Source organism: Pipistrellus hanaki (genome assembly GCF_964339955.1).
Source record: "Pipistrellus hanaki genome assembly, chromosome: 11".
NCBI lineage: Eukaryota > Metazoa > Chordata > Mammalia > Chiroptera > Vespertilionidae > Pipistrellus > Pipistrellus hanaki.
This window is the reverse complement of record NC_140513.1, coordinates 2,412,419-2,435,772: the sequence shown is the minus strand read 5'-3', so window position 1 is coordinate 2,435,772 and position 23,354 is coordinate 2,412,419. Positions and strand designations below refer to the sequence as shown.

At 63.7% G+C, this 23,354-nt stretch overlaps 1 protein-coding gene across 1 annotated transcript in view; it reads right to left on the bottom strand.

Moving 5' to 3' along the window:
* Positions 1-9,846: 9,846 nt before the first annotated feature.
* MED27 (mediator complex subunit 27) overlaps positions 9,847-23,354 on the bottom strand; it is a 110,845-nt gene continuing 97,337 nt past the window's right edge. Inside the window, exons 6-8 of the mRNA XM_084898665.1 lie at positions 20,998-21,039; positions 12,792-12,869; positions 9,847-10,041 (exon numbers count right to left, since the gene is read on the bottom strand). Coding sequence (XP_084754791.1) covers positions 9,907-10,041; positions 12,792-12,869; positions 20,998-21,039 — 255 coding nt within the window. The 3' untranslated portion in view covers positions 9,847-9,906. The remainder of the gene's footprint in view (positions 10,042-12,791; positions 12,870-20,997; positions 21,040-23,354) is intronic.

Below are 23,354 nucleotides of genomic sequence, written 5' to 3'. Positions count from 1 at the left end.
ACATTATTGATTAATTTTCATTCATTCACACTCATCTATCAGCGGCTGCCCCTGGCTGAGGGGCCTGGGCGGTCCTCGGACGCTTTGCTGCCGACAGCACGGGAGAGCTTCGTGTCCGAGGCGAGACTCACCGTGAGCAGCAGTCACTGCAGCGGCCAGCGAGCCTGTCCCTGCGCCCGCGCGTCCACCGTCCACTCTGTCCCGGGCCAGCGTCCCCTCAGGGGTCCTGTCTGCTCAGTGGGTTCCGTCTGGTCTCTTCTCAGTGTGGGGAGGTGGGGAGGTGATGAGACAGGCACGGGCACAGACATGCCGGTGTGCCTGATCCGGGGCTACCACACATGGGTCAGGAAGTGACACTGAGAACCGTCCAGAAACCTGTGTGATCAGGCAGAGGCCTAATGTGTGACCTGGATCGGATGAGACGCCGGGAAGAGCTTTATGCTGATGTGCTTGAAAATTAGATGACATCTTAAAATATTTTCAAAACACAACGGACCAAAACCCTCAGAAGAAAAAAAAAAAAATGCTTACCTATGAAAGAAAATGAATCCAAAATGAAAACTATCTGATAAACAAACAAACAAACAAAAGTCCAGATGGCTTCACTGGCAAATTCTACTAACCGTTCAAGAAAGAAATAACCCCAAATTTACACCAGATCGCCGACAGAATACAGAAAGAAGGGAGGGGCACTTCCCAAACCACTGCGGGAGGCTAGCCTCACCGTAACGCTGAACCCTGACAAGAACATGGCAGTGGTCCGTGAAGATGCGTGCCCCTCCCCTTCGGCAGACCACCCTCCCACAGTCTGTCCCCCGGCCCGGCCCGCCGGCCCAGATTGACCCCAATCGCAGGCCAGGCTGAGGGGCCTCACCTGTGCGTGAATTCGTGCACCTGGCCTCTAGTTTCTAAATAAAAGTCTTGAAAAAGTGCACATGCTTTGATGAAGTAACCCCTTTTTGTGATTCTAGCTTAAGAAAAACTTGAAAATGTCCTCGAAGGTTTAGGTACGGCTGCCATAATAAACACCGCAGACCGGCGGCTTTAACAGACATGGATGTTGTCATCGTCCTGGAGCCCAGAAGTCCAAGATCGGTGTCCACAGGCGTGGCACCGCCTGAGGCCTCTCTCCGTGGCTTGCAGATGGCCGCCTTCTTGCTGTCCTTACAAGGCCCTCTTTCAGTCTGTACTGTTTATGTCCTGTTCTCATAAGGACACCAATCCTATTGGATTAGGGTCTGCCCATGTGACCTCACTTAAATTTAATCACATTTTTAAAATTAAAGTACGTTTTTATTGATTTTAGAGAGGAGGAGTGGGGAGAGAGAGACAGAGAAACATCGATGTATGTGTGAGAGAGAAACATCGATCAATTGCCTCCAGCATTCACTCCAACAGGGTCCCACTCCCAGCCCTGCACCCTGAGCACGTGCCCTTTCCCGGGAAAGTGGCTCAGTTGATTGGGTGTCAGCCAGTGCTGGACTCCCCCACTGGGCCTGCCAAGGTCCCAGAGGTATCTGGTTTAGCCACCCCCTCTGCCCAATCCTGCTTCCTCCTGCCCCCTCCCCACCCCCAGGTGTTGATCAATAATAAATCTCTCACAGTCCATTTCAGCATCCCCTTCCAGAGAAGCCAACCTCAGCAAGGCTTTGCACAGTGCTGGGCACACAGCAAGCCCTCCCTGAGTGTCCTGTTACCCCACCCCCATCACCATCTCCATCACTTCCACCATCAAAACCACCTCCATCATCATCACCACCACCACTATCATTCCATCACTTCCATCATCATCATCTCCCCCACCATCACCATCATCACCATCATCATCACCATCAGCACCATCAGCACCACCACCATCATCAAGCCTATCTCAACTCATATCAGCTGGAAGGCAAGTAGGTGAATTCAAAATTGGGTGGAAATGAAAAGCCAGAGATCAAATCAAGGTGAGATGTTCAAAGACCAGGTTAACTAAGTCTGAGAGAGAGGGGCCTTGGGGCATCTGCCCTCAACATGGCCCCGACTCTCACAGCTCAGGGGCCAGAACGGGCAGTTGGAAATACACACCAACGGAGACAAGAACAAAAACCGGTTGAAAGTGCCTTAGACGAGAGGTGACGTCATTGGCCACACGCGTGGCTCCGGCGGTTTCACTTGGGCGCTGGCGGTGTTTGCCAGCCAAGTGGTTCTCGAGCTCAAATGCCAGCTTCTGGCCTGATGCTCTCGTCAATGTCACCGCCCATCCAAGTTCACGGCGGCGATGTCTCATGCTCCCCAGCATGTGCCGCTGCGTGAATCAGGCCTGGGGGAGTGGGAACTGGGACCGGAATATCTTGGTATTTAGTGATGGTGAGAAAGCACGTGGAGGGGAAATCAGAGGGCTTTGCTGCTCAGTGCTGGTGGGAGCTATTTTAAGTGGAGCTGGGGCTTTAAGTAAATTCCACCCAGCCCTCCCAATCACCCTTGGACATGGCCATGAGCGTTCCTGCCGGGGCAGGGGAGGGGGCTGGACATCCAGCAGTGGCTTCTCGGGAGCCGGAGCACAGCTCTGGCCACACCTGGGGGGAATGCGCTCTGGGTAGAGGCGTGGTCTGGGGCACATTGACGTGGGTTTGGGGAGATCCCCTGGGGGAAGAGGAGATGGTTCCAGCGAGAACCTGGGAACAGCAGCTGTCCGGGGCGAGCCAAGGGCACGGCGCTCTGTTCCTGTCTTCCTTTCGGACGAGCAGTCCTTGGCAAGCGGCCCGGGAGAACACAGCACCTGCGGGAGCCCGCCTGCCCTTCCCGCGCCCGGACCCCAGCAGAGGCGCCCCTCCTGACTGGGACGCGCAGAGGGGCCTCCGGAGGGAAGTGGCCACTGTGCGGGCGTCCCCGGGGCTGGGAGCCAGGGAGACCACCAGGGCGCCCTCCCCTGGCAGCACAGGCTCCGCCTCCCATCCGGAATCTGGATCCGGGCGGAGCTGCTGGCCCCGGGGAGCACAGTCCTCGGACGCCCGCCAGGTGGTAGACGAGCACGAGAAGGCGCAGGCACACACGGAGACTTTACTGGAGGAAGTGGCCACGGCTGCCACAGGAGCCACCAGACCAAGCAGTTCTCCAACGCGGTGCACAGTGTGCAGCCACCGGTCAGTGCCAACTTACACACACACACACACGCACACACACACACACACGCATGCACACACACACATGCACGCACACATGCACACACACGCACAGATTGGCCTTGATCGTCCGGCGTACTCGGATGAGGGTTCCCCACCCCCTGGGGCCTCCAGGCAGTTGGGAAGCACCTGGGAGCAGGTGTGGTCGGTCCACTGACCCGTCACGCCCGGGCTGACTTAGGAGCAAGCTGAGCCTGGGGTGGGGTGAGGACCTGTGTGTCCACTTGTGTCCGAGGGCAGAGCGTGACCATCCTAACGACCTCCCCAGACTTAGTGACACGTCTGACGAAGAGAAAAGAGGAAGAGATGGGGTGTGAGCCGCGGCGGCCATAGGCTCTCTTGGACCCCTCCCCCACGGGGCGCACAGCCACGCCAGGGACACCAAGGAGCCCTGAGGTGCCCATCTGTGAGGAACCGAAACCACACCCTGGCTCTGTCACCTTCGGACGACAGCATCTGCCACGTGACCACGACGGCCGACGAGACTCGGAGGCGGACCACGTGGCGAGGAAGCCGCTCCCACGTCTCTGACCCACGGAACCGAGACAGCGAGTCTGCTCCTTCCGCCGCTCAGCGTGGGGCTGTCTGTCCCAGCACAGGGAGCTCACCAGAGGGGTTCCCAACAGGCCCCGGGACAGGGCGCCCACACGCATGTGAGACGGCAGGGGAAGGGCAGCTCCGTCCAGGACCAGTGTCCTGTAAGTCCATCTTCTGATCACCCCGCAGCCCCCGAGGAGGGCAGGGTGCGGAGGGCGGAGGTGGGTGGGGCGGGCGGAACCCTCTGCCTTGTCTGGAACTCGGACAGCAGGAACGCACAGGAACGCGGCAGGAGGGAAGGATGGAGCGAGGGCCCGGGCTGCGGACATTACAGGTGTTTGCTGTGACTTGACGGCTTAATCAGCCGATCGATGCCGTTCACAGGGCAGGATGCGGGAGTGGCGAGCGGAGATGAAAAATGCATGAGGGGACAGGGCGGCTGGGAGGAGGAGATGAGAAAGCCCCTGGTCTATGTGCACGGGCCAGGAACGCACGGTACACGTGTGTGTGTGTGTGTGTGTGTGTGGCAGCTCAGAACACGCGTGCAGCCCCTCTCTTCATGAGGCAGAAACACGCTAATTAAACTCTTCCCTTGACTGGTTGGATTCAATAACCTTTAGCAGCGTTAAACACCAGCAGAAACTGAAACCGAAACCGAGTGGGTGGCCGTGGAGGCGGCGGAACGGGGTGTTAATGACGGGCCAGGAGGGGGGCGCCCCGCACAGCCTGGCCTGGGGCGCAGCCGTCACAAACCCCACATGGAGAACAGAAACACAGCAATTAAACGGGACTCTCAATGAGCTCCTCGGAAGGTGAGGAAGAACCAGGAGAAGCAGCTAGCGCTGAGGATTTTGTAAAAACCCAACCTCCATCAGAGACCCGGTGTCAGTGAGGGTCCAATTCAGCTAATTTACGGAAGATTCGGAACATGAGTGTCCTGTGACCCCCCCTGAACCAGACAGCCTCCTTCTCTCCACGTAACCGCCCCGGGAGGGGGGCACAGGTGCCCGGGAGACAGGCTCTTTCGGCCACATCGGCCTGCGGCTCCACCTCCTGGCCCAGCAGGGCTGCTTGGAGCCGGCCCTCTAGCCGCACCTCGGCCGGCTGGGGGAGGAGGGGGCAGAGCAGACCTCCCTCCCCTCTGCTGCCCCCCAGGAACACGGCCTAGCGGCTGAACACAACCCGAGGCCACCCCAACGGCCACCCCCAACCGCAAGGAGCTGGGGACGTCTTTATCCCAGGCCCATGTGGCGGCTCTTGGGTGATCTCTCACAGGACTGCCCTGCGGGAAGCCCGGGCGGAGCCCGAGTGCGGAGAGGGATGAGCGACCGGCCCCGTCACTGGTCTGGGAGCAGAGCAGAGCAGAGATCTGAGCCTGGCTTCCTTGTTCCAGTCAACATTCGGCACATGTTTATTGAGCACCTACTGTATGCAAGGGGCAGAGCAACGCCCAAGACAGACCCAGCTCCTGTCCTCACGGAGTCGCCCTCTCGTGACGGGGGCGGGCCATGACAAGTAAACAAATGACTAACATCTGATGTGATGGGAGCTCTGACGGACAGCCAGGGGGCGGCAGGGGGGGGGGCACGTGGACAGGGAGGGGTTAGGGAGGCCTGCCCCACAGCTTGCTCTGCCTGCGAGAACACACATGCACACAATAACGTTCCTAAGAGCAGAACACTGCTCACCTACAACCCTACGTTAGATTCAACACCTTAAGAATGACGGGTAAGTGAAAACACGCTGAGGAGGAGCCCATAGAGAGGATGAAGGGACAGACAAGCTACAGGTGGGCCAAATATGTACAAATCACACACCTGACAAAGGAATCGTATGCAGAGAACCCTGAAAACCCAGTATTAAAAAACAATCCAGCCCAGCTGGTGTGGCTCAGTGATTGAGCATCGACCCACGATCCAAGAGGTCACCGGTTCGATTCCCGGTCAGGGCACATGCTTGATCCCCAATGTGGGGCCTGCAGGAGGAGCTGATGGATGTTTCTCTCTCACCAGTGTTTCTATCTCTTTATCCCTCTATAAAAAAAATCAATAAAAACACATTTTGCAAAAGAACAACAAAAAGATCCGATTAGGAAACGGGCAGAAGACACGCACAGATACCTCACCCGGGACAAAGCGCCAACGGAAGGGAGATGGGCCACGTGGTTCGCCCGCAGAGACATGGACATAAACCCAGGAGGTGGAGCCGCAGGCCGATGTGACTGAAAGAGCCTGTCAATCTGGTTCAGGATTATGTCGCAGAGACACGGACATAAACCCAAATGCGCTGTCACTCCACACCCCTCGGGGCGGCTGACATAGGAAAGAGCGGCAAACCAAATGCTGCTGAAGACCCTGCTGGTGTGAATGTGAAATGCCAGGCTGGCATTTCCTTGGCCGGGCACGCGTGCCCCACGGAAACGAAGACGGCCTTTCACACACCCCACACACCGTGCTCCCAGGGGCTCTGTGTTCCCCGTTTGCAAGCTCAGAAGGTGCCCGTGACTCAGTCCCACGCTGCAGACCCTGTCCCCGGCCACGGGCGGGGCAACGGGGCGGGAGGACAGGGCCCCGCGGGACTGCATGGGACCGAGGTCCGCCTGGTCTGAGCCGCTCCCGGGGGCTCTGAGGGGAGGAGTGAGTGTCCACATTCTCTGAGCCCTGCCTCTGGGGCCTCTGGTTACAGGCAGGTCTCTGCCCAGGTTTCAGAACGGTACTGAGTAGCATCTTTTTTTACAAGCACACACACACGCACACACATGCAAATGTGTCCATATGAAGGTCTGGGGAGACAGCCACCAAAGCGCCTGGTAATTCTCTCTTGCTAGTGGGGACTATGAATATTATCTTTTTTTCTGTGTTTATCCTCATTACCTAGTTTAAAAAAAAATTTTTTTTATTGATTTCAGAGAAGAAGGGAAAGGGATAAGGAGACAGGAATATCAATGATGAGAGAATCATTGATCGGCTGCCTCCTGCACGCCCCACCCTGGGAATCAAGCTTGCCACCCAGACATGTGCCCTGACGGGAAATTGAACCCTGACCTCCTGGTTCAAAGCTTGACGCTCAACTCCTGAGCCACGCTGGCCCGGCCAGGTTACCTAACTTCCTGTAAAAAGAACACATGTATTCCTTCGGTAATTAAGAAAGAAGCCGGTGATTGAGCTGAGAGCCAGCATTCGATGACAGTGAGCAATGCGTTCACTAACGATCCACTCCGCAGAGGCTGGTGAGGCCTGCGGGTCCCAGGCCGGCTCCCAGCTCCCGCCCCTCCCCGTCCTCCCGCCCCCTCCTCCCCGGGGCCGCCTCCCTGCGGCGTCTCTGTGGACACGGGGAGCAGCTGCAGCCGAGGCGGCTGCGGGTCACACCGGGCCCACACGCCTGCAGCCGGAGTTTCACTCAATTAGCACAGACACCCGGGAGCGGCTCAGAGCAGCTAATCACCCTGCAGCAGCCGCCGCCGCGGTACCTGGGCTGGGCGGGAACTCCGCGGCTCCCTCTCCGCGTCCTCATCACAGGAAGCAGCTGACCTGCAATTTAAAACCCAACTGGGAAGTCGCTTTACGAGGCTCCTTTCCACTAATTTAAGGAGCGGGGTGGGAATGAGAGGGGAGGATGGCAGAGCCGGGAGAGGCCTGCTGTCCGAGAGAGAGGCCTAACGGTCCCCGGGCCGGCGGGCGAGCTGGCGGCGGCGGCTGTGCCCAGCCCCGGAGGGGCGGCTGCACTGCGGGGGCGGCAGGGGGCGGCCCGGTGCACCCGCTCCTGTCCGTGCAGGACAAGGCGGGCCCCCGAGGTGTCCTCACGCTGCTGGGAGGCGGAAGCTGGGGGGAGCGGACGCCTACCCTCTGGCCTCCACCCTCAGGCCCTGCCGCTCCCACGCCTCCCGCCCTGAGGCTGGCGGCTGAAGCTGCCGTCCCTCAGGGTGACCTTCAAAGGCTCCGGATTTAGCAGCGGCCCCCACTCTGACACCCCGAGGCGATGGAGCCTGGTGCGTTCACAGGCAGAGTCCAGCACCAGGCCGGCGGCGGAGGTGTGAAGGCTGCCCGCCTCCTGAAGGCCAGCTCCCTGTTTGGAGCAGAAGCCAGGACACAGTCAGCTCATCCGCTCTGTCGCCCGGCGGTGCCTGCTGACTCGGTCTTTGGGCACCAGCTCGGGCGGCACAGGCGCGGGCAGAGATCTGCCCAGGGCCCAGGGCACCTGGCGGGACCTCCAGCTGGGGCACCCACACCCGGGCAACACCTGCACCTCCTGGGTGACGGTGAGACTCGGGCCCGGAGCCCAGGCAGAGCTGGCGGGGTAACTAAGTCACGTGTCACAGGCAGTCCCCGCGGGCCCTTTAACATTCTGCCCGCCGCTGTCACGGGAGACTGACACTGCGGAAGAGAAACCTCGGAGCGGGGGACGGGGACGCACACCCCAATGTCCTGAGTCTGTTCTCCCGCAGAGCCGCACGCAGCGCCTCGGGCGAGAGAAGGGACCTGCCGGCAGGTCGGGAGCCGCATGCCCTGCGGCGGGAACCTGTGGAGGGACCGAGGTCCCGGCGGACGGAAGGCAGCGGCAGGAGCATGGCCACGCCCCTGGGGCCAGGTGAAGACACCCCGGTTCCTGTCCGCAGGGCGCAGGGCCACCCGCTCCGGCCCGCGTCAGCCCCCGGGGGCTCCCACCGGGCTGCGGGCACCCGGGCGTCCGTCCGCTCTGTCACGCCGGGCTCCGCTGGGCTGGAGGGTGTTTCTGCTGAGCTCCCGCCACGCTGCCGGCCCTCCTGTTCCAGCAAGTCCCCTCACCCCGCTCCACGTCCGCACCACACCAGGCGGCACCGCCCTTCCCTGGGCATCTCCGAGGGTGACCGGCAGCGGGAGGGTGACCGGGAGGGTGACCGGCAGCGGGAGGGTGGCCGGGAGGGTGACCGGGAGGGGGAGGGCCACCGGGAGGGGGAAGATGACCGGCAGCGGGAGGGTGACCGGGAGAGTGACCGGGAGGGGGAGGGTGACCAGGAGGGTGACCGGCAGCGGGAGGGTGACCAGCAGCGGGAGGGTGACCGGGAGAGGGAGGGTGACCGGGAGGGTGACCGGCAGCGGTAGGGTGACCGGGAGAGTGACCGGGAGAGAGAGGGTGACCGGGAGGGTGACCGGCAGCGGGAGGGTGACCAGCAGCGGGAGGGTGACCGGGAGAGTGACCAGGAGGGTGACCGGCAGCGGGAGGGTGACTGGGAGAGTGACCGGGAGGGTGACCGGCAGCGGGAGGGTGACCGGGAGAGTGACTGGGAGGGTGACCGGCAGCGGGAGGGTGACCGGGAGAGTGACCAGGAGGGGGAGGGTCACCGGGAGGGGGAGGGTGACCGGGAGGGTGACCGGCAGCGGGAGGGTGACCAGCAGCGGGAGGGTGACCGGGAGAGTGACCGGGAGAGTGACCGGGAGGGTGACTGGCAGCGGGAGGGTGACCGGCAGCAGGAGGGTGGGACAGCCCTGGGGACACCCGCTCTCCTCGAGAACCCACCCACTCGGGGGACGAGCCAGCAGACGGGGCTGGAACCTGTTTTCAGTGACACCCAGGCCCAGCTCAGCAGACACGCCAGACGCCCGCACATGCAGGGTGCGTGTTCCCGGTTCAGGAACAAGGAGCACCGGCACTTTTCTCAGAAAGGACGGTAGTTTCCGAGGGGCCCAGGGTCTGGACGAGGTGCCAACGTGCCCCTGAGAGCAGCGAGCAGAGAGCGATCTTTGCGGAGACCGGGTTTCTCCACGGGCCCGGCCTGCCCACCCGCTGACCACCGAAGGGACAGGAGACAGGACACACGTGTGCTGGGACAGGTTTATTGTCATAAAAAATAAGTTACAAAACGCAGCGCCAGCCCGACTGCAGGAACCCGGGGTCGAGGAAACACTGGGACCGCGACCGGGCGATTCTGGAGGCAGAGCCCCGAGCGCCCGGACCGCCCCCCCCCCCCCCCCCGGGTCCGCGGGCGATTCCGGAGGCAGAGCCCCGAGCGCCCGCCCCCCCCCCCCCCCCCCCGGTCCGCGGGCGATTCCGGAGGCAGAGCCCCGAGCTCCCGGACCCCCCCCCCCCCCCGGCTCCGCGGCCGCCGGGCCGCCCAGTGTCCTGTCCACGGGCCGGTCTGTGCTCGGAGGCTCGCTCAGGGCCAGGCTTCCTGGGGGCCGGGGGGGCAGTGGGCGGTCTGCCCTGGCTCGCGGGGGCAGCGGCGGGGTCACTGCCGGCAGGTGTCGTGGAAGGCTTCGAGGGTGCGGAAGTCCCTCCAGGTGGGGGGCAGGCCGTCCTGCAGGAACTTCCCGCAGCGCTGGCACGGCGCCTGGAACAGCTTTATGTAACTTCTCAGCCAGGTCTGGAGCGAGGAGAGACCAGAGACAGGGATCGGTGCCTCCAAGGTCACCTCCTCTCAAGCCTGACCTCTCGGACAGAGGGCTAAGGTGACCGAGTCGTCACCGGCTGCAGTGGGACCCACAGGCCCCACTGGACCCCACAGGCCCCACTGGACCCCACAGGCCACCCTGGACCCCACAGGCCCCACTAGACCCCACAGGCCCCCCTGGACCCCACAGGCCACCCTGGACCCCACAGGCCACAATGGACCCCACAGGCCCCCCTGGACCCCACAGGCCCCCCTGGACCCCACAGTCCCCCCTGGACCCCACAGGCCACCCTGCCCGTCTTCACTTCTGCGCCCCCACCCTCGCCCCCTCAAACGGGCGGGCGCATGTGGGCACGCTCCCTGGGCAGCGGGCAGTGTCTGTGGACACGGCATGGGCCCCCCTGTTCCCAGTGGCCGAGGACACGTGTGGAGGGAGAACGCACTGCTGATGCTTCAGAATTAATTCCCACCGAGGCCACAGCCTCTGCCTGATGGGATTCCAGGCCGCCGCTCACGGCCACGGTGCGGCCAGCACACCTGCGGGCACCCCGGTGCCACGGGGACGTGATGAGCGGCGGAGTCCCGCTCGGCGTCTCGCACAAGCGTGGGACTCCGAGCTCCAGCCCGGCTCAGGGCGGGCCGCCGCAAACCAACCCCCCCACCCCCCCCCCCACCTCCCTCCCCAGCCGGCCGCGGCCAGTGCCCGCTGCGGAGCTCACAGCGCCGTTCACCGTCCTCCTGGGCTACGGCGGGAGACCCTGCTCTCTGAAGAGGCGGCGGCTACTGATGGGCCCTCTCCCACAGCCGCCTGCAGGGCAGCCCACCCCCTCCGCCTCCAGGCCGGGGCTGGAGGTGCTGCGTGTGCGTGTGAGAGTGTGTGTGTGTGTGTGTGTGTGTGTATGTATGTATGTGTGAGTGTGTGTGTGTATGAGTGTGTGTGTGTGAGTGTGTGTGTGAGAGAGCATGTGAGTGTGTGTGTGTGTGTGTATGAGTGTGTGTGTGAGCATGTGAGTGTGTGTGTGTGTGTGAGTGTGTGTGTGTGAGTGTGTGTGTGTGTATGAGTGTGTGTGTGTATGAGTGTGAGTGTGAGTGTGTGTGTGTGTGTGTGTGTGTGTATGTGTGTGTTTTATTATAATTCAGTCTCCATAGAGACTGTCAAAAGTTGCCAAGGTTTCAAGTCGTCATGGCGGAATATGGGGAAATTTTTCAATTAGTAATAATCACCCTTAGACAAACCGCATTGGCTGCGATGCCACCGCCGTGCAGGGCGGGCTGGAGGTTTGGGCAGTGACCGCGAGGAGGTCAATGGGTCATTCAACCGTTTATCTCAGTGATCAAATCAAACGCTCCCCAGCCTCCAGGCGAGTCGCCGGAAAGCAGGTGTTTTGGTCTCGGGGGAAAACCAAGCCCTGCGCACCCCGAGGTGAGGACCCCGGAGGGCGGGCCCAGAGGGGGCGCTGGCTCAGCCTGCCCTGCCTCCTGGCGCTCCTGGATCACAGCGCGATCGGAGGTCCTGCAGGCCTGACGCTCGCCGCCACCACCAAGCCCGCCACCATCGCATTTGACGGCTCTGTCCACACGAGTGACCGGACACCGGAGCGAGCCGCTGCGTGGACAGTGCTGAGCACCGGCATGTCCTGCTCCCGCCCACCGAGGAGCCGGGCGTGTCCGCCAAGAAACCAACTGCAGCTTCTCTCAACCGCTGACCTGGGAGCCACCCGGTCGGGAAAGGGCACGAGGAGCGCCCCCTCCTGCCCCCGCCGTGGCTGCTGACAGGAAGTCCTCCGTGGCTCCCCCCGGCAGCCCTGCCGGCAGGGCCTGGGGCGGCCCAGCCACGGTGAGGCCGGGCCCTCCGGTGGGAGAGCGTGGAGCCCGCAGCGAGGTGCCCACGGGGGCGGCGCTGCCAGCGTGCGGGGCCAGAGGCCGGCCGCTGAGGCCACCTGGCGGTCACTGGTAACGGTGCCCGCGTGCCGGCACCTGGCTGTGGGGTGGGCGGAGGGCCCTGACCTGCAGAGCTTGCTGATCTCCACGGTGTGAACACCCAGCTCCGACCCCACTGCTGAACAGCTGCCCACAAAACTGGCTGCTGAACAGGAGCGGCCGGAGCTGAGCCAGCGGCCCGGGCCTCCCCACCCTGAGCCCGCTCCTCACTGGAGGGTGAAACGTCGGGGAGAAGCGCAAGGCTGGTCCGAGTCTCTGCGACCCCCTCAGGCCAGCACAGCCGCAGCCAGGAGCTCAGGGACTGCCTGAGGGAGCTGGGAGCGGCCGGGGTGTCCCTCCCGCAGACAGAAAGCACCTTCTGAGGCCAGCACGCCTCAGAGCTGAGCAGACAACGCTCCTCCTGGGTCCCTTCCCAGCGGAAAGCAGTGTCATTCCGCTGGCCACCGCCTGGGAGGCCTCACTGTGTGCGGACGGGACACCCACCTGCCCCTGCGGTTTCCCCCGCCCCTGCGGGCTTCCCCCATGGATCCGCCCCGCCCCTAAGGTTCCCCCCCCCCCCCCCCGCCCCTGCAGTCCCACCTGCCCCTACAGGTGTCCCCCCCCCCCCGAGGGTCCTTCCTCCCCTGCGGGTCCCTCCCCCCTGCGGGTCCCTCCTCCCCTGCGGGCCCCCCACCTCTGCGGGTCCCTCCTCCCCTGTGGGTCCCTCCCGCCCCTGCGGGCCCCCCCACCTCTGCGGGCTTCACTCGGGCTTCGGTTTGAACGAGCCCCCTCTGGCCACTCACCATAAAGGAGCGGACCACGACGTCCGGCATCTGGGGCAGCTGGTAGTGCAGCAGGGCGGTGGTGGCGTGGTCTGTCACCTGGGACGGGAGAGGAATGGGTGAGAGGCCACTCCAGTCCGCAGAGAGAACAAGACCCGCTCCCTCCTCTCAGCGCAGTCTGCCTCCTCACACCCGCCCAGGAGGGAAGGCTCTGCCAGGAAACTCCCAGGGCCAGGGCAGCCGCCGTGGGGGAGGGGCCGAAAGGAAGGGGTCCGGGCTGGAAGGCGAGCCCAGGGGGGAACATTCCAGCAACCTCAGGTCAGGAGTGGGGCCACTTCTGAGGACCAAGCAGCCCCCCCACTCCAAGCAGTGGCTGTCAGTGCCCAGGGCTCAGCTGTAGCGAGACCCTGGAGGCACTGGCCTCAGCCCTGCCTCCTGGCGCTTCTGGAACACAGTACCGACCTGAGGTCCTGCAGGCCTGATGCTCTAAGACGCCACACTGCTAAGCCCGCCACCCATCGGCTAGTTGACAGGTTACGTTGGATTTGACGGTTCTGTCCACACATGGTTTACAGGACCGTCCTCATCGGGGATCCTTGCGTTACAGATGCTGCGACACTCGGTGCACAGAGAGGCAGTGGTCCCACTCGTGCCGGCTCCCAGCTCCCCCTCCCGCAGCGCACGTGTGACGCACTGGGGGCCTGAGAGCCGTTCGCACACCGGCCAGGTGACAGCCAGGGGCTGGGCTGGCCCCACTCGCCGAGTTGTCAACGACCCACAGCTGGACTGTGGCCTGCACCCAAGGCCAGAGGCCACGCCCGGAGCGAGAGGACCGGGCTCCCCAGCTCACAGAACACTCACAGACCCTCTCCAGGCCTCAGTTTCCCCGATACAATGGCCATGCACGCAAAGCCCGCCTCCCGCCCTCCGCTCCCCTGGACCCCGGACCTGGCCTCTGCCCCGGGACCTCCTGGCTCCCGCCTCTCCCGCCTCCCGCCCCTCCGCTCCCCTGGACCCCGGACCCGGCCTCTGCCCAGGGACCGTCCTGGCTGCTTGGCGGCCACTGAGCCCCTCGGTTGCTAGGTGAACAGCTCTGGGGGCCCGGGGCACGCCTATCTGGTGTGTGCTGAGTCCCCAGGCCCGAACATCACCTGGCCTCCAGCAGGTGCTCGCACGTATTTGTTGACTAAGAAATAAAGTGAAAAGTGCCGGCTCACCAGAGGCCACAACCAGCAGCACCTGCCTGGCTCTCCTGCCGACGCAGCAAACAGCGCGTGTGCGAGGTCCCCGCGCCGCGCCCGGCAGACAGACTGCCTTTCCGCGCAGCCTCCCCGCCGGCCGCTCTCTCACCCTCCCCGCCGCGGCGAGGGCGGCCGGTGAACGGCGGTGGAAGGTGTGGTGCCCACAGCACAGCCCGCCCGGCCAGCGGGCCCTGAGCCGGAAGCTTGCCTCTTCCCCATCGGTGCCTAGTTCTCCAGCCGGCACATGGCGCTTTATAAGCTGAGGGCATTCCCCACAATCAGTTTCTGGAGGATTCTTCCTCCTGCACCTCCGTTTAGTTCCACAAGCCCGCCCCCTCATCACCGCTGTCGCAGCAGGGGACCGGCCCGCTGTGCCCCACCTGGGTGTCCTCCTTCCGCAGCCCCGGAAGGGCCCCTCCGGCCCCGAGCCCCGGGGGGAGCCTGGCTCTGCATTTCGGCGGCCTGAGCCCACCCCCCAGGCACCCGCTCTGTTCAGGTGGACAGGACCTTTGCTTCCCTGGTGACAATTTTTAACACGAATGACCAACATTTAAGTTCAGGAAACTCCGCCCAACGCCGATCCCCAGCTTCTGCCGCAGAATCAGCTCTGTGGTCAGTGTGAGGACGAGGCGAGTCCCCATGTGACACGCTGGCCCCCACAGCCCCGTGGCCAGCAGCAGTGATCCCGGTGGGCGGCCTCTGAGCAGGCCCTGTGCCAGACCCCAGGGTTCCACCACCTGCTTCCCCGTGCTATCTGCCTGGCCCGTGGCCTTCGGAATTTAGGGCATCTCCCCAAGATTCTGCCAAGAACCTCTGCCCAGAATCCCCTGCTCACGGAGTGCTGGCCTGCGCCCATCTCCTCCTCCGTTCCTTGGCCGACCTCGGGACTTGCCCGCTCCTGGCTGTGCTGATAGCTGCCTTCCAGAAACATCTAAAGCGCTCTTGCCAACCTGCTTCTCCTCCAGCTGCTCAGTGACGACACGCCGCCTGCCCGGGGTCTACGCTGACACCCGGGCTTGTCCGAGGCGCGCACTCAAGTCTCTGGGTGCGGGTGGTTCTCCGGCTTCTCCCCGCCCCGTCTCAGCTCTGCCGCTCCTCCCAGGCCTGCCTCAGCGGGGCGTGGGCAGGGACCTGCTGCCCCAGGGGCAGAGGCTGAGGGCTCTGGAGGGCGGAATGGGCTGCCTCCCAGCAGTGGCACCTGGGCAGGCACCTCAGCTCTCCTGGCTGCGGCCTCCCCCCTGGAAAACGGGAAACTGACACCACCTGCCCGTGGGTAACTGAGCTCCTGCAGACTGTTCGATCAACACAGTGCTTGTTCGGCCGTCACTCTGACCATGGCCCTCGCTGCGGAAGACCCTCTCGGTATGCGTGCACACCAGACAGAATCCAGATGGGACCCTGGGGACCCTTGGGCCCTGGTCCCGCCTCCTCTCCTCCCCCCTCTGCCCCAAACGCTGCGGGTCCTTAAGTGTCCCCTCCCCCCAGCTCCCATCCCCCTGCAGATCCAGGTGCCCAGGGAAGCCTCCCAGAATCCCGAGGCAGTGGTCGGCAAACTCATCGGTCAGCAGAGCCAAACATCAACAGCACGACGATTGACATTTCTTTGGAGAGCCAAATTTTTGAAACTTAAACTTCTAACGCCACTTCTTCAAAATAAGACTCGCTCAGGCTGTGGTATTTTCTGGAAGAGCCACACTCAAGGGGCCAAAGAGCCGCATGTGGCTTGCGAGCCGCAGTTTGGAGACCACGGCCCTGAGGGGACACACTTGGGCTCGGATCATTCTGGTGGCGTTCCTGGAACTGAACGTGTGACTATTCTTTGCAGCTTCTGTTTAGTGTCCGTTTCCCTGAGGTGACGGTGAGTTCTGAGAGGCAGAGTCCTGCCTGTCCCACCCGGCCCAGAGGTTCCTGGCCGTGTGCCGACCGGAGGTGCACTCCGGCTCGGAGACATCAGGGAGACATCGGGGAGACCGGCTCATGTGAGGGTGTGGGGCAGTGAGGCCTCATGGCTGGGGACGGGACCGGAAACACGGGGGGGATCGGAAACACGGGGGGACCGGCCGGCTGGGAAGCCCGCAGCTCTCAGGCTGGGAGCGCAGGGGCCTTCCCGCCGGGCCGCCCTCAGGCTCCTGAGCTGCCCGGTGGGTGGGTCCAGGGCTGGCCCGCCGACGCTCTGGGAATGGACGGTGCTGCTTCCCTTGGAGCCGGAGGAGGCGAGAGGGTCCCGTGCCCCCACGCCGGGCCGGGCCACGCTCAGGTGGCTCACAGGGGGCGCCTTGCTAAGCCTGGGTCCCGAGCGATGGAAGCCCAGCTCTCGGCCACCTCGGGTGGGTGTCTGTGAGCAAGAAGCAAGCTGGCTGCTGGAGTGACGGACAGAGGCTCCTCTGTCGCAGCAGCACCACGTCCCCTCTCCCGGCTCTTCCTCCAGGACGCGGCTCGCCCACCCGCGAGGAGCCAGGCGCTGGCCAGCCTGCAAGGTCACCCTGGGTGAGGACGCTCCCTCAGGAGCGGCTGCCTGAGACTGGGTTCGAGGGCCAGCAGCACCGGCCTCGCGCGCTCTGGGCCCTGCCGGGCCCTGGGACCAGGGTCTCGGGCCGGCCCCGCCCTCGGCCAGCCTCTGCGGCTCCTCTTAGGGATCCCAGAGCGGAGGACGCAGACGGTAACGAGCACAATTCCCGGGCCTGCTCCCCAGCAGATGCTGACTAAGGGCTGGGGTGGGGCTCCTTCCAGCCGGACTTTCCTAGACTCAGGCGCCGGCTGCCGGGGGACCCGCTGCGGGAGGGATGGCTCCAGCAGCCAGGAGGTGGGGTCCAGGCACCGCGGGGGGAAAAGGTCTCCTCCCCCCACCCCGCCCGCGCTCACCCTAGCTCGGCTTTTGAGTCTGTGCACACCACCAAGGAGGGCAACTCTGAAGGAGAGCGTGTTGTTTTCAAGAATCAAGGTAAACGCAGCTGCTGAAATGTCGCGGGGTGCCGTGGAGCGGGGTGCCGTAGAGCGGGGTGCCGTGGAGCGGGGTGGGGTGCCGTGGAGCGGGGTGCCGTGGAGCGGGGTGCTGTGGAGCGGGGTGCCGTGGAGCGGGGTGCCGTGGAGCGGGGTGGGGTGCCGTGGAGCGGGGTGGGGTGCCGTGGAGCGGGGTGGGGTGCCGTGGAGCGGGGTGCCGTGGAGCGGGGTGGGGTGCTATGGAGCGGGGTGCCGTGGAGCGGGGTGCTGTGGAGCGGGGTGCCGTGGAGCGGGTGCTGTGGAGCGGGGTGCTGTGGAGCAGGGTGGGGTGGAGCGGGGTGCCGTGGAGCGGGGTGCCGTGGAGGGGGGTGCTGTGGAGCGGGTGGGGTGCCGTGGAGCGGGGTGCCGTGGAGCGGGGTGCCGTGGAGCGGGGTGCCGTGGAGCGGGGTGGGGTGCTATGGAGCGGGGTGCCGTGGAGCGGGGTGCCGTGGAGCGGGTGCTGTGGAGGGGGTGCCGTGGAGCGGGGTGCTGTGGAGCGGGGTGGGGTGCCGTGGAGCGGGGTGCCATGGAGTGGGGTGCTGCTGTGGAGCGGGGTGCCGTGGAGCGGGGTGCCGTGGAGCGGGGTGCCGTGGAGCGGGGTGCCGTGGAGCGGGGTGCCATGGAGCGGGGTGGGGTGCCGTGGAGCGGGGTGCCGTGGAGCGGGGTGGGGTACCATGGAGCGGGGTGGGGTACCATGGAGCGGGGTGCTGTGGAGGGGATGCCATGGAGTGGGGTGCTATGGAGCGGGGTGGAGCGGGGTGTTGTGGAGCGGGGTGCCGTGGAGCGGGGTGCCGTGGAGCGGGTGCTGGCGCCATGTGGGGTTCTCCTACTCCCAAAGGTGCCTTCTCAGGGCCGGGGTTACTTACTAACCAAGTCTCTGCATTCACGGGGCCTGTGATGCTCGTGCCCCTCGCACTTCGTCCCCATGGCAACTAGCTGGGTGCTCTCTCTCCGTTTTACGGAAGAGGAAGCAGACTCGGCGGGAGGGCGAGGGCTTCTGAGCTGTGGCCTCCCTCCCCGGGCGCCATCTGCCCCACCAGCCGCCGTGGGTCTCCGGGAAGCGGAGTCCCCGCCGAGGCGCAGGCGGGACCTGCCGTGGCTCCCCGAGAGCGGAGAGCTAACGGTGTCCTCCGGACTCGGGCAGCGCTCTGCTCTGCTCGGCAGGCGGCTCCCGGGCAGGCCCTGCCTCGCCTTCCCGTCACGGGCGGGCGGGCGGCCAGACGCAGGCCGGTTCTGAAAGGCCAGTGAAGTCCTCCTTCGGTTGCCAAACGGTCACGGTTCTCAATGCTCACAGGCATTTAGTCTCGGAGCGCCCCGTCGGCAGTGACACAGGAAGTTACAGAAGGAGCGCTCTCTGGCGGGTCCCCCCTTCCTCCCAGCCCTCCTCGCTGGCTCCTGCTTCCCATGCCGAACCGCACAGACAGGAAGAAGGGGTTGGAGAAACCCCCCTGCAGCATCGTCCTTTTTGTCAAAGCAGGCCACCTCCAGTCTGTTTTTGTTTTACACTTTCCAACAACAAAGATGTTTTTATTCAGCGTCCAAGCCGGAGAGAAAGGGGCCTGGCAGCAGAAACTTGCCATTAAGTCACTGACATCGCCTGCCGCCCGGAGGCCCAGGTGTGTGAGCTACGAGGCTCCAGAGGAAGCGGGCAGAGGCAGGAAGGGCCCTGAGAACAGAGCCCTGTGTGCCGGGGCTGAAACAGCCCGAAGACCGGAGCAGAAGGCACCCCCTATGGGGAGCGAGGGGAAGACAAAGCAACTATCAGCTGGGGAGACAGGGCCCTAGAGGGGAGGGAGAAGAGGAGGGGTAGAGAGAAGAGGAGGGGCAGAGAGAAGAGGAGGAGCACGGGGAGGGCCCACTCCACCTCAGGGCAGAGCGCAGTAGTTAGTTTGGGCGCCTCCAGCCCCGGCTGGCCCACGGGAGCCGTGGTCTGCGTGGGTGCCATGCCCACGGCCGCCAGCAGATTGCTCTTTCTCCCTCCCTGCAGGGCTCACAGGCCCCTCCAGGCTGAGGGAGCCAGCTCAGAGGAGAAGGAATCTCTCAGGAGACCTTGAAACAGCTGCCAGTCAAAACAAGCGTCCCGAAGCGCCGCCGCCATATTGTGTGTGAGGAGCCCACACCTTCCGCGGGATCTGGCGCTGGAGGGCACCGGGGACGACAAGCTATTTCAGCTGCACCCAGCGGAGCTGCCTGCTCCCTGAGCTCCTGCCCGCCAAGGGCTGGCCCACCCCACAGCCTGGCGCGGGGGAGGGCACCGGCTGGGGTCGGGCCTGTCACTTAAAGCCGTGACCTCGGACAGGTTGCTGTACTGGAAGGAAGGCACCTGAACAGGGTCTGACAAAGAGCAAGCACCCCAGGTGGGAGGGCTCCCACAAGGACCTCATGATGGCTGTGAGAATTCCACTTCCCAGGCACAGGGAGGGGGTGGCCTGCCCCAGCCCAGCGGCTCCCGAGCAGCTGGTAGGACTGTCCCCACTCCAGGCCATCCCCATGCCAGGCAGGACTGTGCAGGGGTGTGTGTGTGTGTGTGTGTGGGGGGGGTGTGTGTGTGTCCCCACTCCAGGCCATCCCCATGCCAGGCAGGACTGTGCAGGGGTGTGTGTGTGTGTGTGTGTGTGGGGGGGGGGGGGGTGTGTCCCCACTCCAGGCCATCTCCACACCAGGGCAGGCCTGTGCGGGTGTGTGTCCCCACTCCAGGCCATCCCCATGCCAGGCAGGACTGCGTGGGTGTGTGTGCAGGTGTGTGCCCATTCCAGGCCATCCCCATGCCAGGCAGGACTGCGTGGGTGTGTGTGCAGGTGTGTGCCCACTCCAGGCCATCCCCATGCCAGGCAGGACTGCGTGGGTGTGTGTGCAGGTGTGTGCCCACTCCAGGCCGTCTCCGCGCCAGGGAAGGGCTTGCCCGCAGTGCCGAGCGGCCCCGAGCCTGACCAGGCCCCAGGGTCCAGGTGCTCTCGCTGTGGGGCCCACCAGCATGACTCCATTGTCTGTCCGCCACGCCCCTCCCGCTGAGCTAGGAGAGCTGGCCCCGGATTAGAAGTCCGTCCTGCAGGGTCAGTGACAGGGACAGTTAAGACGAGGGCTTAGGAGTACACGGAAGAGGAGCCTGCTAGAGAGCCGACCGCAGCGTCCCTCCAGCCGAGCCCGGCTGCCGCCCACCGCGAGGAGAGCCTCTGGCCGCGGTGACGAGCGCAGGCAGCAGGAGGAGAGGGACAGAGCTGCAGGCGACGGCTCAGGCCGAATCCTCACTAATTATCCGGGATCCGCTGCACCGGCGCTCCCCGCAGAGGACCCTGCGATGAGTGCGGCTGGGGAGGTGGCTGCAGGCTGACCGCTCACCCTGAGCCATGATCCACCCCCACCAGCCAGTGCTGGAAAGTCCTTCTTTCAGAAAGAACGAGCCCGTCCCGCCGGCAGCGGAGGGGCTGGGCACACTCTAGGAGCCCATGTGCCACCCAGATGTGCCCTCACCTCCTGCCCTCAGCAGCACCTGTGGACTCCCCAGCTCGCCCAGGCCGTGCCCTGCGTGGGGGTGAGGCTCAGGGCCGCTGCGGCCGTCGCCTTGCTCCAGGGGCGGCCGGTCCCCGGAGCTCCTGCTGGGACCTGCAGGTAGCGACTTGGCTCCCGCACCAGGCCTGGCTGCTGCCTCCATGCTGGGACCTCTTCCCAGGCCGTCCACCCGCTGTTCCTCTCCCTCCGGCCTCGGGAGGGTCTGCCCGGAAAGGCCTCCCTCCTGAGACGGCCCCAGATGAAGGGCGCTCCCTGCTGCTCCTGACAGCAGCCCCACTGACACCCTGAGTGTCTCACTGCGCTTCTCTGTCCCGCAGACTCCTGGCAGCTGCCACGGTGCCTGGCACATGCCACGGGGCCCAATTCATAGTTATTTGCAGGTTCCAGTCCCTTCGCTCTGAAGCACACTCCCTGTAATCACCGCCCAGAAGGTTGACCCCTCAGAGCACCGTCCTCCCCTCAGCCCCCCTGAGCAAGCAGCTGAGAGCAGAGCTTACCTTCTGGAACACCTGGTAGTTGGACTTGGACCATATGTCCAGCTGTGGGGAGGGAAGGAAGGATGGTCAGTGTCAGTTTAGGACCCGGACTTTAAAACACGATGCTCTGGCTGCCGCTGCTCAGCCTGGAGGAGTAAGACCGTTGATTCTAGAAGCACCATCCCTGGACTGAAAGGGTTTAACCGTCCCTCCCGCATGTCTTCCTTACAGCCTGCGGGGACGTAAGGAGCCTGTTGAAGGGAAACCGAGTAACTGTGCCGGCTGCTCAGGTCAGAGGCTGTGACTAGGGCGCCCCGAACTCGAACCCGGCCCAAGAGGAAACGTGGGCAGGGCTCGGCGGGAACCCAGGCCAGTCCTCTGGCCACACTGGGTCCGCACGGGGCACTTCCTGCAGTCTCACCAAACCACCCGTCTCACAGGTTTGCGGGAGAGATCAAACGGATGCTCCTCTATTTCAAGAGCAAGTGAAGGCTGGCAGACAGAGCACCCGGAGCGGACGGAGAGCTCGGACGGGGCAGCTGAGTGGGGCCGCCAGCGTGTCCTCTGGTGCTAAAAGGTCCACTTCAATACACGAGGTCAAGGGTTGAGCAAATTGAAACACCTGGTCGATGGGCCTCCTGCATCCTGCCTCCGGGGTTGGCCGGGGGTCAAGGGGGCCTGAGCCCCAGCTGTCTGAGCCTGGGCCGTGGTATTGATCCCGAGCAGGTGGGAGCAGGGCAGCAGTCAGCCGAAGATTGCTCTGAGACAGGAAGTGAAGGGCTGCATTTGACAGGTGGAGACACCAACGCTTGGCCTTCTGAAAACAGTCCTTGGAAATGGAAAGTTGGGCTGTGGCCCCGGCTGGTGTGGCTCAGTTGGTTGGAGCATCATCCCACATGCCGGAAGGTTGTGGGTTCGAGCCCCCCAGTCAGGCACAGAGCTGTGTTGTGGGTTCAGTCCCGGGCTGTGTGGAAGGCAAACACTGATGTTCCCTCTCCTGTATGAGAGTTCTCTCTCACGTCGATGTTCCTCTCTTCCTCTCTCTCCCCTCCCCTCTCTCTAAAGTCCAGACGCCTGTCCTGGGTGAGGATGGAAAGACGGGCACCCGCTCTCCTCCCAGCTCGCAGTCGGCTCCATGTAAGTGCCACGGTGTCGGAAACCTTCTGGGGCAGCAGAAGGTTCTGGGCCTCTGACCCCTGCGGGGCTCCTGCTGGCCAGGGGGAGGTTTTGCTGACCCAAGTCCAGGACACACCATGGAAGAATGTGATGGACTGAACATCTGTCCAAAGCCCTTCCCCTCCGCTGCTGTCCACCCCTTCCCGGACTCCCACTCACCCCTGGCACCGCTCCTGGCTGCTGAGCCGACTCATAGGGTGCTGCCACTGCCAGCCCCCAGCCCAGTTAAACCAGCTGATGGGGCAACACTTTAAACCGGCTTTAGGCTGAGACTTTTAACTTGACAGGTTTGCCAGTTCTAGGGGAAAAGAGACACACTACTTCCAGGAAATCTGAAGGAAACTGAAGAAACATGAGTTCCTGCCGAAACCGGTTTGGCTCAGTGGCTAGAGCATCGGTCTGCGGACTGAAAGGTCCCAGGTTCGATTCCGGTCAAGGGCATGTACATTGATTGTGGGCACATCCCCAGTTGGGGGTGTGCAGGAGGCAGCTGATGGATGTTTCTCTCTCATCGATATTTCTGACTCTCTATCCCTCTCCCTTCTTCTCTGTAAAAATAAATTTAAAAAAATATATAAAAAAGAAACATGAGTTCCCTCATAGCCACTCCTCGGCGGGCGGCCTGGGGCGCTGTCCCCTCAGGGAAGCCGGTTCAGTCCGGTTCCTAGGGAAGCAGTGCAGCCCTGGGCTTAAACACGCAGCCTTACAGACCATCAGCTCGCTGAGTGAGCGATCTTCTGTGTCTTTATTCTAACAAATCACCGCCAAGATGACAGGAAGATGACAAAGATCCCAAATCTAAATTCCAGGAGAGTCACCGCCATGTCTGGGCTTGGGACAGACAGGTCCTCCTGTGGTCTAGCCTGTCCTCCTACCCGCCCCACAGTGCAGGCTCAGCAGACAGAGATATGGGCAGGCAGGAAAGAAGGCGTCTGCATACAGAGGGTTTTAATTTAAAAGATGAAATTATTAAAGAACAGCAACACCTTCAGCGAAATGTTTCACAGAGAAACCCGAGGGAACGGAGAGCCCCTGCCCGGCCGCCTGGGCGGAGCACACGGCCTGTGAGACGTGCGCTGCTCCCTCGGGACGGGCCATGCGTCACCCAGGCCCGGGGGACGCGGGGCCACCTGGGACGGGGACGCCGGACAATGCGCCCGCACCAGGCGCACACGCAGGCAAGGACGGTAACAAGGGCCCGG